General features: G+C 30.3%; 1 protein-coding gene across 6 annotated transcripts in view; it reads left to right on the top strand.

Moving 5' to 3' along the window:
• Window positions 1–15,278, top strand: part of LOC142329457 (small integral membrane protein 29-like) — a 35,841-nt gene that overhangs the window by 2,090 nt on the left and 18,473 nt on the right. For 3 of the 6 annotated variants that reach the window (XM_075374107.1, XM_075374106.1, XM_075374108.1), the window contains exons 3-4: window positions 2,888–3,025; window positions 11,937–12,066. In XM_075374107.1, coding sequence (XP_075230222.1) covers window positions 2,888–3,025; window positions 11,937–12,002 — 204 coding nt within the window. In that variant the 3' untranslated portion in view covers window positions 12,003–12,066. Of the gene's footprint in view, window positions 1–2,887; window positions 3,101–5,816; window positions 6,186–11,936; window positions 12,067–15,278 lie in introns of those variants that run through there. The other 3 variants (XM_075374111.1, XM_075374110.1, XM_075374109.1) reach the window with 3 other exon arrangements.

Here is a 15,278-nt window from a genome sequence, read left to right as displayed (position 1 = left end):
CTCCAGTAATTATCGTTCAGATAATACTTCAGAGGATGATATGTATGAGTGTAAATGAAGTGTAGTCCTGTACAGTCTGTTTGACCGTTCCTGAGATGTGTGGTGAATTGAAACCCAACCACCAAAGAACACCGGTATCCATGATCTAGTATTCAAATCAGTGTAAAAATAACTGATTTTACTAGGACTTGAATGCTGGAACTTTCGACTTCCAAATCAGCTGATTTGGGAAGAAGCGTTCACTACTAGACCAACCTGGTGGATTTGTCACAAAATACCCAGAGTTTTTTTCTGAAACAAGTCAGTATTATCTTCAACACATTATTGTACCATTGTGTGTAAATACCTGATACTGGTAAATGAGAATCCTTCATGAACAGAAGAGATGACAGTCATGACTTTACCAATATTGCATGCAGCTTTTACTTTTTTTAGAAGTGATGAAGTTGACTTCCACTAGGAGCTTTGTTGTTTCACCACAGGGTCATAAGGGAACATCAGAGAAATCATCAATGGTTATCCACATTATGCAAAAAACACATGTTCCTTCCTTCTTGAAGCAAGCCAACAAATTTTGCAAGTTAATTTGCAGTATCCATTTGGTCAGGTGCTAAGAGCCACAGAACCCAATGACATGCAACATGTTTCATATGCAACCACTTGCTCAGAATATTGTGCGCATTGCTGTTTGAGATGTGTAGCAGTTTCTCCAACTGCTCATCCAGCCAAAAATGCGGTCAACAGCATGTGACACATGCACTATTCATTGAATCCTTCTTTCAACATTTTGAACGCTGATTTTTTTTTTTTTACGATAATCTATATCTTTTTCATGGTAATTGATTATCCAATGCACTTTATGTGAACAATCACTGATTACAAAAATTAACATGAAATTGATATAGGAAGTAGATAACATATCTGGGTACTTGTTTATATACATGCAAACTGCCACTTTGCACATTTTAAATTTTCCTGTAAAAATCAGTTTGACCACCCTCATACTTAAGTACTAATTATTTTACATTTCTAAGTTTGGTGCATTGAAAATGGACTACTGAAAAAAACAGATGAAATATGTGCTTTTTATGTTTAATTTTCTGTAATTTCAACATTTATCTTAAAATAATTTTGTAATTTAAAATAATAGCACATAAAATGTAAGTTTTTATATTGAATAAGATGCTTTTTTCTGGCAAGTAGTTTGTAAAATATTCTTCTCAAATAGATATTTTCTTTGATAGCATAGACTAATCTGTACTATAATTACTACATAGTGTATACTGTGGGTCAGTAATGATTTAATTGATTTCATTTTGAAATGTATAATTTTCATAGCCATTTTTTAACATGTTGATTTTCTGTTTACAATGTTTTAATTTAGTTAGACTCTAAATAGTTTAATGAGGAACACAAGTAATGTTTCTAGGTTGTGTACTAGGGTACACTAAGAGTGACTTAACTGCTGCATCTTTAATGTAAAATAACACTTGTGTATATATCATTTGTAAATAACACAAATATACAAAACATATGGTTCATACTGTTATAGTTTATTTACAGTGCTTTTTATGTTTAATTTTCTGTAATTTCAACATTTATCTTAAAATAATTTTGTAATTTAAAATAATAGCACATAAAATGTAAGTTTTTATATTGAATAAGATGCTTTTTTCTGGCAAGTAGTTTGTAAAATATTCTTCTCAAATAGATATTTTCTTTGATAGCATAGACTAATCTGTACTATAATTACTACATAGTGTATACTGTGGGTCAGTAATGATTTAATTGATTTCATTTTGAAATGTATAATTTTCATAGCCATTTTTTAACATGTTGATTTTCTGTTTACAATGTTTTAATTTAGTTAGACTCTAAATAGTTTAATGAGGAACACAAGTAATGTTTCTAGGTTGTGTACTAGGGTACACTAAGAGTGACTTAACTGCTGCATCTTTAATGTAAAATAACACTTGTGTATATATCATTTGTAAATAACACAAATATACAAAACATATGGTTCATACTGTTATAGTTTATTTACATTTAGTAGATTATTTTTAAAAAATTTATAAATTTATTCATATCATTTTATGAAAAAAATATCTCAATTAATATATGATGTGTTATCAGAAAATTAAGATATGGTAATGAACATGTCTAGATAGTATTATAACAGAGCTGTAGCTCTAGTATTGTGATTGGATCCAATTTGGGCATATGCTGTTTTCACGGATCTTAGTTTTTTCTTTTATTATTTTAGCATGATACTTGGATAATTAATTTTTTTAGTCATATAAATACAGTCTTCTTAGAAATGTATAATTTACCCTAACTTTTTGACCTCGTGTACCTTTGTGCTAGTCTTATCAAACTAGCTTTCTTAATCTTGGTCATGCTAACATACACCTCAGTATGGCCTATATATTCATGGTATCTTTTATTTATAGTCTCCCGATTTGATGTCTATCTTTTTACATTCCTCTTCCCTATGGTGTTTCCTTGTACACTTTCTCTAGTTATTTCTCACAATTGTTTAGAACATATTGGTTAACAATGGTTAACAATATGGTCTCACAATTGGTTAACTTATGGGATATATATTTCAAAATTCCCTTTAGATAATTTTTGTACTGTTACATAACATTTTTCATGATTGTATCTGTTTAACAGAGTTAAAAATTTTAAAGTAGTTTTCTTTTTAATATTGTATTAGATGCCTTTAATTTTGGATTAAAGGCATCTAAATTAAAGTTCCTACATTAGTAGTTACACTTTGTATTAATTTTTCCTTATTTATTTTTAAATATGTTGTTGATTTATTTTTTTTAGTACATCTTTTTCTTTTACATATTAATTAAATTTTTATTACTTTTATTTTTTGTAGGTTTTGCTATTTTTAAGAAAGAAGCGTTTAGATAGATTGAGGCATAGATTAATGCCATTTTATAATTTTGAACCGGGCGAAGAAGAAGACTGGGAAACTGAATTACTTGATGAAGATTCTGACACCAATAATAGAAAGGTCTCTATTGTTTAATTTTTACTTTTAATTCAGAAATATACAAAATTACATTTACTTAGACATCATAATTTTAAGGTGAGGATTAATTTTCATGTAATGATGTATTTTGTACATGCATTTACTTCAAATTTTTAGTATGTATTTTTTTTTATTTTTTATTTAAAACTAAGCATATTTTGTTATGAATAGTATTAATGTAAGTGTTGACTGCAGCAGGGGTCTGACAAATGAAAAAATCCAGCTGAACTTAGGGTGGTATAATTTCTCAATAAACCATCATTAAAAAATGTAACATATATACTTAAATAAAATATAATATATACCAAACCAAAGCTTGTTCCTTTCTAAATTAGAGAGAACATATACAAATTATAAACTCCATATTTATATTCTCTAGGAAAACATGGGAAACACAATTTTTGAGGCTTTTATGTATAAGCCATTTATGGCATCTAGAAAACTTCCAGAACAAATCTGTAGGACCAAAGTAGGTCTAAATACATACCTCATGAAACTTCAGACATCTTAATAAAAAATGTAAAATGTGATTAAAATTGAACATAACTATATAAAAATTTTCATAACTAAAATTTTCTTATTATGTAACTTAGAGATGTAACTACATTACACCTTAAGAGATTTTTAGCTTATCTAGTATAGTTGGAAATTGAGTAAAATTATTCTAAAAGCTATAAAATTCAAATTATAGCTATTCCATTCAGTTGATTTTCTTTTAAGAGCTGTTCCTGTTAACTGTGTGTGTGTGTGTGTGTGTGTGTGTACGTGTTAATTTATTATTATTACAGATTATTTATTAGACTTGAATAGTTTTTTGTAGAATCACATTGATGATTTTTTTAAAAATTTAACGTAATTATTTTAAGAGGTACGTATAATTATATTTAAATTAAAATTGTTACATTCTACGTCATTTTATGATCGGCATAATAGTCATAAACATCTTACGGATATGACATTAATTTTATTGACGTATAAATTTCTTTACGACAGATTATTATGAACATAACAATTTTAGTTTAAATACAATTATACATATGAATTAACATCTTATAAGAAATCCCTGATGATGGAGTAGTAACTCAAAGTACTTTGTATTATATTTGAAAATTGTTGGTAAGTGGAACTTAACAATTTATACAATTGTATTAATACCTACAGTGTCAAATCCTTAGAAAATCATATAAAATTTATCTTTTACCTACAGTATACTTATTTTGCAGATAAAGCAGAAATATTTGATTATCTATACTGAACCACAAAGTCAATCTGAAAGTGGCTTTTAAATTGCTCAGTAAATGATATGTTATTTCATAAAATGCTTTTCACAAAGTTTTACATTAGTTTCCAACAAAAATGTTTCCTGTAACAGATACATACTTTTCAGTATTGATAAAATTTTCGGAAAAGTTCCTTTACCTTGTTTTAGAAACCTCTCCCTTGGCTATTTTTTTGTTATCTATGATACTGTTGCTTTCCTTTACACCTTTTTTCAGAATGTGTTTAAAGAAAATGAGTAAATAGCCTGTCAGTCAGGAAAGTGTGGTGCATGCCCTATAATGAATTGATGTGATAGCAGCATTTATGGAACAATATAGGCAAAAAACATTATTATACTTACCATCTTCTCTCTAATATATTTTCAGATTTCCTTCTAACATTACTTAACATACTGTGGTTATCATTTGTGCAAAGAATTTCATCATATTATTTTTCAATCAATGTTACTCTTTTTTTTAAGCATATTGCAAAATCTATTTACCACCACTGATGCTATTGTGGAAAGGAAACTAATGTTATTATGTAATTTATTTAATCAGGCTTAAATAAATTTACTCACATGTTTTGATAAAATATGTTCAACCATTCTTTTGTTTGATGAATAAACTGACAGGAACTTATCACTTAATTTGGTTAGATTTTCATGAAATAAAAGGCTCTTTGAATTTAGTACTTGAGCAATTTTTTTTGTTTATGATATTTTTCATTTTAAGTTAACACTGCTGTCAGTGGTGATCAAACAGCCTATCGAGAGAAACAGGTATAGTTTTCTGACTTCATTTATTATTATTTAAATTTTTTATTGGAAATTAGAAAAAAGAATTTTCAATTTGTTTTGAATCCATTTTGTACTTTTAGTTTTTGATATTATTGTCTGTAATACAGTTTTGGTCATTAGGACAGTAGTCATATTTAGTCATTCTCTTTTCAGAAATCAACATTCATTATTCTTTAATTTGCCCTAATAGAGAAAATAATTTATAAAACACTATGCAGTATTCCTTGCATCTTCCTAGGATACTCTGATATTCCAAATGTTAATAGAATCCATATTTTTAGATAATGCAGCTTTCAATCTCATCTAGAACCCTGTATGGTTTCATAAATTGTTTCCTTAGCAAGGTAAAGAAACATCCTTAGCTTAACATTTAATGTAGTGGGTGTATAAAAAAGAATATCATAGTTTTAAATGTGTTATATTTCTTGAATAAGTAGTTACAGTATTGATTTATGGCTAGAATCGAAGAGCAAAATGGATAGTTTTAGTTGTGCGCATGGCTGTAGATTGATTCCCTATTTACCTATTTGATATGCTACTAACAAAAATGATGATTCCTGAACAGAAAGCCTTCTGTGTTTTACAGTTTGCTAAATGGGAATCCATAGTTACTGTTCAATATGCATTCCATTGAATGTTTGTGATCCTAACACTTGTAACAATAACATTTGTCGATGACATAATCAGTTTGAAACAACCAAATTTCTGTTAAAGGGAAGAGTATGGGACAACCCAAAAGTATCTGAAGAAAATATTGAATGTATTTGGGAGTTTTAACTGTGTAGTCCTAAAACATCTGTAAGGAAGGCCAAGCAGCGACTTAGCAGTGCAGTAATGACAGGAATGTTTTAAGGAAACGCATGTATTTTGCAATGGCTTCAAAGTCACCTGGTATGATTCCATGTGATCTTTTCCTGCAGGGTTTTATAAAGGATTTTGTGGTTTATGTGCTTCCACTACTTACTAATACTAAGCATAGGATTGAAGCAGTTTCGCTTCCATTACTCCAGACATGCTGGTTAAAGTATGGAATAAATCTTCTGATTGTAGAATCTGTGCCACGTGACAAAATTTGTCATAATAAACATTTAATTATGATTTATTACTTAATGTAAAAATATATTAATAGTTTTAAAACCGAATATTCTTTTTTGTACACCCTGTGTTGTTGTTACATATTGATCATAAAATTAATGCGATATCCACTGATAGAAAAAACCTTGCAGGGTCGAGGAAAAAAGATGTGTTTGAGGTTTTTAAATTAGAAGAATTGAACAAGTTGTTTATGTATATGATGAGAGAAGAAAATAAGTGTTACAAACATAATTTTTAAAACAGTCTTTAATTGCATAGCACAGCTTTTTTAAAGGCTTTGTAAAACATCAGCCTTAGATGCTTTTATTTTATTACATTACGCAGTCCATGTATTATTGTCAAATATATTCATCCGTAAAATAAATGATCTTTTCTTTTTTATTATGATTGTTTTTTTATTATTTTTATAGGAAATATTTTGTAGAAAATTTAATAGCTTTTTATACAACTTTGTATGTTGTATATGTTTCATTGTTCATTTACTTAAATTTTTGTAGAATTCTGTTAGTAAATTTCAAATGTTATTAATTCTTTATGATTAGAAGATTAAAAAATTAATTTTTTTGTTATACCATTTCAATTACTCCAATAAAATAACTTTTTGGTCATTTTAGGGAAAATGTTCAATATTTAAACATCAAGAAAATTCATGTGCTGTTTTTTAGAATTTAATAGACTTTTAAAAAAAAATTTTTTACTTTGATGAGTTTCTTTATAAGGAACAAAAATATGAAAAAATAATTCCTCTGTAAGTTTTTTATGGCAAAGTGAACAGTGTGTTCACTTGTTGGTTGATTAATGGCTGGCATCATCAGCCAGCGTTTGTTGCAGCTGTTAGAAGATACCAAAGAGTCAACGTTCAAACTTGATTTTATTACAGTGCGTCATGGGGTCTACCAAGTAGTCAGGCAAGTGGCATGCTCAAGCTCAAGGCTGAAAACTGATGTACTGAAGTTTTTTTTTACAAAAATGAAGTTTGATGATGATTCTATTCAAAAATACAGTGCAGTAATAGAGATAATCATATATAGTGATGATTCATTGGTGCTGCCTGTTGTAAGAAACGGTAAAGGCTGCCACATTTTATCGGATATGAAAGTGGGGAAGAAATTTTATCAAAAGCAGCCATGGCAGGTGAAAATTCATCATAATCATCAAAATGGTCAGAACCTAAGGGTTATCAACAGAATTTAATTCCGTATTGGAATTTATTTTTGCAGCAGAATAGTATTTAGACAGTATAACAAACAAAAAACACCAAAAGTGGCATAGAGGTCTTCAAATTATGTAGTGTTCCAGGTTATACATATAATCTTCAAATATACGCAGGTAAAAACTTTGACGATATATACACCAACAAATGTTACCCTTATGTTGTCAATCTTTAACGAATAAGATCCAAATGTTGTATACCAACAATGAGTCTTGACTTAGCAAAAAAATTAGTCAAGAATGAAATATACTTAGTTGGCACACTTCGAAAAAAACAGGAAGAATTAACACAGGAAAATTTGAAAACTGGAGAATACAAGTTAAAGAAAACGAGAATACAAGTTAAAGAAAACGAGAATACAAGTTGAAAAACAAAAATGGCATATAAAGTGGAAGTACAAACAAGATGTTTAATTATCGACAAAACATTTTATAAAATTTGTGAAGACTACTAACAAAAGAGGACAAGAAAAATATGAACTGAAAATTGTATGAGATTACAACTGAACAAAATCTGCTATAGATTTGTCAGATCAGGTTAGCATTATTCCTCACCACTGAGAAAAACCACTAAATTGTTTAAAAAATTAGCCATTGAGCTACTATTAAACACTGCCATCATAAATGCAATGATTCTTCATAAACTACTAGAAAAAAATCGCCTGTGGTTCAGTTCAGAAAATCAATAATTCATTATCTCTGTGATGAAACTAATCATCAGGAAAATTTGAAACCTAGGTGACTGAAACGAACTATAATGCAAAGAAGATACAGTTAGGAAGACAAAAAAGTGGTGCCAGTGACTGCTACAAGACGAATTTGATGACACTATGTCCTAACATTTTGTGCTGATTGTTCCTCTCAGCTTCATATATTAATATTTATTAAATATTATTTATTATATTTAAAAAAATATTATTTCTTAATTTATTCTTTTTATGTATTGTTTAAAAATAGTTGCATAAAAAAAGTTTTGTAAACCAAGTTTTAGTATTAAAATAGTTAGACCATGCCGATCACCAAAGTGTATGTCCCTGGCGTATAAAGTGTAGTACGGCAAATTGAAGTTAAGGTTTATTTTGCCGGTCACGGTTAAACCCCGTATCCTAATACAGCAACACAGATCCAGTCACCAGTGATCCCTGGCAGTTAATGTGTAAAGAATGTTATTGCATTGCTTTTAACAGGATTTGAGTACCTATGTTACTGGTGATATTTTTTAACTGAATTTCAATTAATAGGCACTATTTCAAAAATGATCAACTTGAAACTAAAAGATCAAATTCTAAACAGAAGTTTTTGTTTTCATTGCAGTTTACTATGAAAAATACTTTGGTTTTATTTGTATGTTATTAAGCTATTGGAAACGTGAAGCTTTATATTAGAATATATAATTACAATAATCTATTATTGAATACTAATTTATAAAAAATCTACATTAAATCCTGACAGCTATTTAAACTGTTCATGAAATGAACAGTTGAATAGCTGTTCATGTTGAACACAGTTCAATTGTTCATGAAATGAACAACCCCACAGAAGCACAGGAATTTGAAATTTGGCCAAACATTCTGCAATCGGGAATGCACAATGAACTTGTGCATTGTGGTGGAGGACCCAATTCTTGTCTTGCCAGAATGCCAGTCCTTTTTTCTGCACATTTTCATGCAAACCCTGAAGGTCACTTTTATAATATTCCTGGTTGACTCTCTGCTCCCTGAGGCAAATTTGTGGTGCACAATACCTGTAAAATAGAAGAAAACCACCAACATTGTCTTCACATTTAACATACTTTGTCAACGCTTTTTTGGTCTTATTGAACTTGGACCATTCCATTGTTTTGATTGTCTTTGTTTCAGGTCATACCCATAGTTCCATGATTTGTCGCCTGTAATTATCCTATTAACCAAATCTGGGTCAGTTTTACCTGGTCTGACAACAATTTCAGAATGAATTTTGCAGACACTTAATGTATATTCCATATCCAGTTAAAATTGATTGAACTGCGTAGAAACTTAAATTCAGCTCATCAGCCATCTCTCTAATTGTAAAACTACAGTCAAAGTGCACTAAATCATGAACTTTCACAATGTTTTTGTTGGTTTTTGAAGTAGAAGGCCTGGTAGTAGAAGTAGAAGGTCCTGGGAGTCATCTTCGACCGATTCGTGGCCATCTGTGAACCTGTTGAACCAGATAAAAACATTTAATCATCTCAGACATTTATCTCCAAAAGCTGATTTTTAAGAGTTCTTAAGTCTCCAAAGCTGATTTCGTGGTTTCAACAAAATTTCACATAAACTCATTCTGTTTTTGATCAGTTTTGCAAAATCAATCTGCAGAAAATCAAAAACATGTCTTCACTTACCAGGATTTACCACTCTTTACTGAAAAAATATATCATGGTGATCTTTTCAGGATGATTCAAGGCTAAAACAAGCTTCCTCTTCCACATCTGTGGGCGAATCTACCCCTCCTACTGAACATCTTAAAACTTCCTCATATGACCAGAGATTTTATCTTCAATTGAAGTAGCACATTTAAAATATTAGTAGTAATGTTTTTAAAATTAAGTCTCTTCAATGCTGAAAAGCCAATCATGCCATTTTTTTATATACTAATGAAGAATTTTGGCACAATTATTTGTAGTTTTATCAATTTTTATAAATCTTGCACATGCTTTGTACTGAAAGAATATTGGGGGTTTTAAAGCTATGTAATATTTCTCAAGTTTCATGTACATTAAGTAATTATACATGAAATGAAAGAGAAACCTTCAGTTTTAGCCAATTGCAGTCTACAGACACTTCATTGTGTGCTAGCTTTGCAAATAAAATGGTGCACCGTGACTATGAAGACATTCATTTTAACGGAAAAGTAAACACTCATAATGTGCGTATCTGGGGATCATAAAATCCTCACAAGATATTGCAGTATGAATGATACTCCCCAAAACTGCATGGTTTTTGTGCCATATCCTGATGGCAAGTTTACAGGCCATTCTTACTATCTTGATATGCTACAACTATGGCTTCCTCAACTATAATTGAACCACAGAACTTAACTGGGCAACAAGATGGTGCATCTCTTCACTGGCATAATGCTGTACGTGATTGGTTGAATGAAATTCTCCCAGATGGCTGAATTGATCACCAGGGACCAAATGACAGTGCTTGTTTGCAGTCACCTCCATATTTGCTCAATCTGACTCAATTACCTCCTGACCTACTAGACTTGAGGCAAAGGATTGAAGCAGCTGTCGCTTCAGTTACTTCAGACTTTCTGATTAAATATGGGATGAGCTCTCCTGTCTGATGAATGTGTGCTGTGTGATGAATGGTGCTTACATTAAACGCTTTTAGGAAAAAGTGTCTCAAGTGGCTCTTTCATTTCATGTATAATTTATCAGTGTAAGTACTACTTACATTTAAATATTTCATAACTTAAATATAACACCAATATTCACTTTGAAACACACAGTATTGTTGATAACTTTTGAAAGAATATTGTTAAGAATCATTTTTGATAAATCGTTATTTTTCTCTGGATTTTAGTGTTACAAACATCTAAAATCATTTTGTCCCTGAGTGAGCTTTCTAACCACACACTTTATTGGAGTTTTATTTCTGTAGTTTATTGAAAATAATTGTAAATAATAGTTTATTTACAAAATAATAAACATTTTGTAAATATGATACCCTACATACTTTTGATATGAAATTTACATCTTATGATGTAATAAACTGTGTATATCAGCTTATTTTATTTTTTACTTCATTATCCACATTGTACAATATAATGTTTTCATAGTTGCAAAAAAGTGAACTCTTAATATTGAGTATACTGATAATGTAGATATATAAAAATCTTAAATTAAATAAAATATTATAGTAACTGATTAAAATTTCTGTAAAATTAATATATATATATATATATATATATACCTCATTTCTGACTAGTATAAATACTAGTTTTCTGAACCTATTCCTGCCTGCATCAAAAACTAATGTTTGGCAGGATTCTGCTCACATCTCAGTACAGTCTAAAAAAGTTTAATAGGCATAAACTGTAGACTGGCATGAATAAAAACAGACAACATATGATCAGATTAAAAGCAAGTGATTTTAAAATATATTCAACCAGTGATCATTAAAAGTCAAATTACTAAATATAAGTTTACAGTAGTCAGTAATAAACACATTTATTAAATTTGTTCTCTATACTGTGCTTTATTCCAAATCCTAAAGCATTTTGGTGCTGTAGTTTCTTAAAAAATTTTATTTAATAAACCTTGTGATGAAAATACTCCCTTTTGTAAATTTTACAATGGTGACTTGCAAAGAGCTTGAGTGGATAGTAAAAGATAATGTTTAAAAGTAAAATTGCTTGTAAAGTGAAAAAAAACTAATGTGAAAGTAAATTAGTGTTAAAAACTTATCTACGTTAAGTGTATTATTATTAATTTCTGGTTCATTTTCATTTAAAAGCTGAAAGTCAGGTTTTGTAATTGCTTCAAATTTGTATTTTCAGGGCTATAAATCAATGGATAATTCATCTTCAGGTAGTCGTAGAAATCATCATCCCAGGTTAGAATGACTGTGAATAAATTTTTGCTTTGTCTTTTCTGAAGGTTTTGTGTTAATTCTAATATGGAAATCAGGTCAGTTCATTTTTGTTTTTTCTTAATTATTAGTTTGTAGAAAAGTTCATTAGAATTAACAAATTTTTATTTATCAATCTTTTATTTATTTGCCATATCAGCTTTTATCTGTTACAAGGCTTAATTTGATCAAATAGTTTATTTTGAAAATTAAATTCATATTAAGGTAATATTTAAGTTGGAAATATTTTCTCATTTTATCAGACTAGGAACACAATCTGATTCAGAAAAAAAATTATGCAGGCTTTTGTTTTTGTCATTGTCTTCTTTGATCAAATGCACACAATTTTGATAACCACCACCCAATACACAACACATTTATAATAGGGAAAAAATTGCCTATTGATTAATTATTAGCCTCAGGTTAATATTGTTTGGCATAAGTGCCCAGCTTACCTTTTTTCATCTCATTATTCTTTTATTGGTTCAAGCTACATTGTTCCACAGTTCCTTGAGAATTTTGTGCCCTGAAATAATACATTTAAATTAGAACGGATTTTGGGCAACTGCGTACTTTAAAAGTTTGTGCCTTACAACCTCATCATGGAATGTCTTCTTTTGAAGCAATATAAAGTGCTGATTTTATAAAAATCAAAAGCATTACTCAATGAAACTGTTTCTCAGCAATCACAAAGGTTAGGAACACTAGGTGTGTTTGCATTGTGTTATTGTTGACTTTTTATGGTTAACAATCCTCCACAGCAGTTAACTACTACGAAAATAATAGAAGACTGCATTAATAATTACGATCCTGACAAAGAAATGGTATAAGTCACCAAATGAGTATGTCAAGTATAATCCTTTGTGTGCTGCAAAGTTTCAGACATGTATGTTTAGTTATTTGTAAAACAAACAAAAAAAAGTTTTTCCATTTTCTAAAAAATGGATAAAACTGAAGTTCAAGTTGTAAAAAAATTATTTTTTTGAAAGGTTCCCCCCCCCCCTGATATGACAAACAAAAAGAGTTTAGTTAGATTCCACATTAAAGAATCCTTCTCCTTTGTTTTTGGCAATAAAAAAAGTGGCTGCTGAATTTAAAATTGGTTGTACATCCATTCAAGATGATTAACAATGTTTAAAAATCATGGACCAACAAAATTGCCACAAAAATTCACAATACCGTATTAATTGATAGCCGAATGAGGTACTTGCTGAAATTGCAAATGTCTCATAGAACGTGTTTGCTACATTTTACATGACATTACATTTTGGATATGAAAAAGCTTTATGTTCAATGAGTGCTGTTTAAAAACCAACCTAAAACACGTTTGACTGAACACTTCTCAAGAATGTTTTAAACACAATACCATTGAGTTTCTTCGATGTTTATTTATGCACCAGTGACCAAACTGTGGGTGAGAGCAGGTGAAAGTGCGCCAAAGGAATTGAAAGTGGTTCGATCTTCAGGAAAAGTCATGGTTATGGTTTTTTAGGATTGTTGAGATACAGTGTTCATATCTGGAAATAGGTAGTACCAGCACCAGGGGGTATTATGCTGTACTACTGGACTGATTGAAGAATACTGTGAAGGTTAAAACGTCCACACCTGATAAAAAAGAAAGTGCCTTTTTCCCCTGCAAAACTCCATTACTCACATTATAATGAGAAAAATAAAAAATTGGATAGGTCATTGATCTAAATGTAGCCTTATTGTATCTCTCCCATGGCTCCCAGTGCTGTGTAACATAGCCCTGAAATTCAGTGCAAAGAGGCACTGCTCAAAGTACAACACAGTCAGCCATTCTCCGCATCTCTCCACCCTGCAGGATATACCTCTCCAAGAAAGGCAGCTCAGAATAAGAAACCCATTCTGGAGGTCAACAAAACTGTCCCAACAACAAAATAAGTGAATTGAACCTTCCTCGAAAGGTACGGACTGTCTTCAGTTGTTTTCATACTAGATTGGGCAGGTCCAGTTATAGAAATTAAATGAGACTTACATGTGGTAAGTCATGTGATTGCGAAGCTGACAAACTGTGGAACGTGTAAATTAATTGCCCTTTGCGTGCTTTTTCTGGGAGACTGACTGGTTTGAACAGTGTATGTGAGGCAGGGCATAAATTGTTAAAGGAGTTCGATTGATCTATGTGACGAATGATCCTTCTTTTTAGATTTGACTTCCTTTGTTATTTTATGCCAATGGATTGTTGGCTGATATAATGAAAAAGGTTTATAAAGGTTGGTAAAGATTTCACCCTGATTTATTATCAAAACTTGTAGAGAATCTAATTTAGAAAATTGATGTAAAATATCCCAATAAAAAACAATACAAGTAATTTGATTGTATTACTAGCACTTAACGTATGAAAAAATACGGATTAAATATACAAAGCATAAGTTTGTTTTCCTATAAAGTGCAATAATACAAAAAATAGTGTTGTACTAAAGATAAAAATAAAATTAAAAAAATAATAAGTGTTATTCAGATTAATTTTTTTCTTTTATTCCCTCTTGAGTTGAAAATTTTTAAGTTGAAAAGTTCTAAAATTTCAAATTTGCAACAGAAATCAGCTGGCCAACAATGCATTTTGTCAAGATATAAGTACATTGCATGTTATGCATTACTGCTGTGAATTATTTCCAGTACAGTGTAGTTTAATTTTGTGTGTTTTTTAATTGGTGTCATACTGTAGCAATCCCTTTGTTATTTACTGCCGACATTGTGTTTTTCTTGGGATATGTGAAGGAAATGCTACTGCTGCAGAATATTAAAGGTAGTTTTCATAGAAACTGGTACACTTCCCCAGCATTAGTACTCACCGCTGTTGTCCCACCGATATTGATGAAACCATTATCAAAGCTACTCAATACAGTTTGGGTGTAAATACAAGATGCCTTTCCTGGCCATTCAGAGTTTTTCAGTTTGATGTGGAGGACACTTCATAACAAGCTGTATCCTTACCATAATAAAGTGTAAAATCTTAATCCAAGAGGTCCTCCTGTTCGTTGGCACTATTGCATCTGGTTGAATATGAACAGATTGCACAGATTCATTTTATTTAACAAGGCTGTTTAATCAGGAACACACTTTGGCTGAAGTCAATCCAATTATGACAGTAGAATGTAATTTCCAACACTGTTTAGCATTAATATGACATCTACTTGGAATTCCTTAAGGAACGACGTATTGTTACTATTAGATGTTCCACTAGCATCAAGATACCACATATACTTTCAGAATGATGATGCGCCTCCCCACTTCTCACATACTA

This window comes from Lycorma delicatula, chromosome 8 (genome assembly GCF_047948215.1).
Source record: "Lycorma delicatula isolate Av1 chromosome 8, ASM4794821v1, whole genome shotgun sequence".
Classification (NCBI taxonomy): Eukaryota; Metazoa; Arthropoda; class Insecta; order Hemiptera; family Fulgoridae; genus Lycorma; species Lycorma delicatula.
Note: the sequence above shows the minus strand (reverse complement) of the source record. Positions and strands in the feature narration are given on the sequence as shown.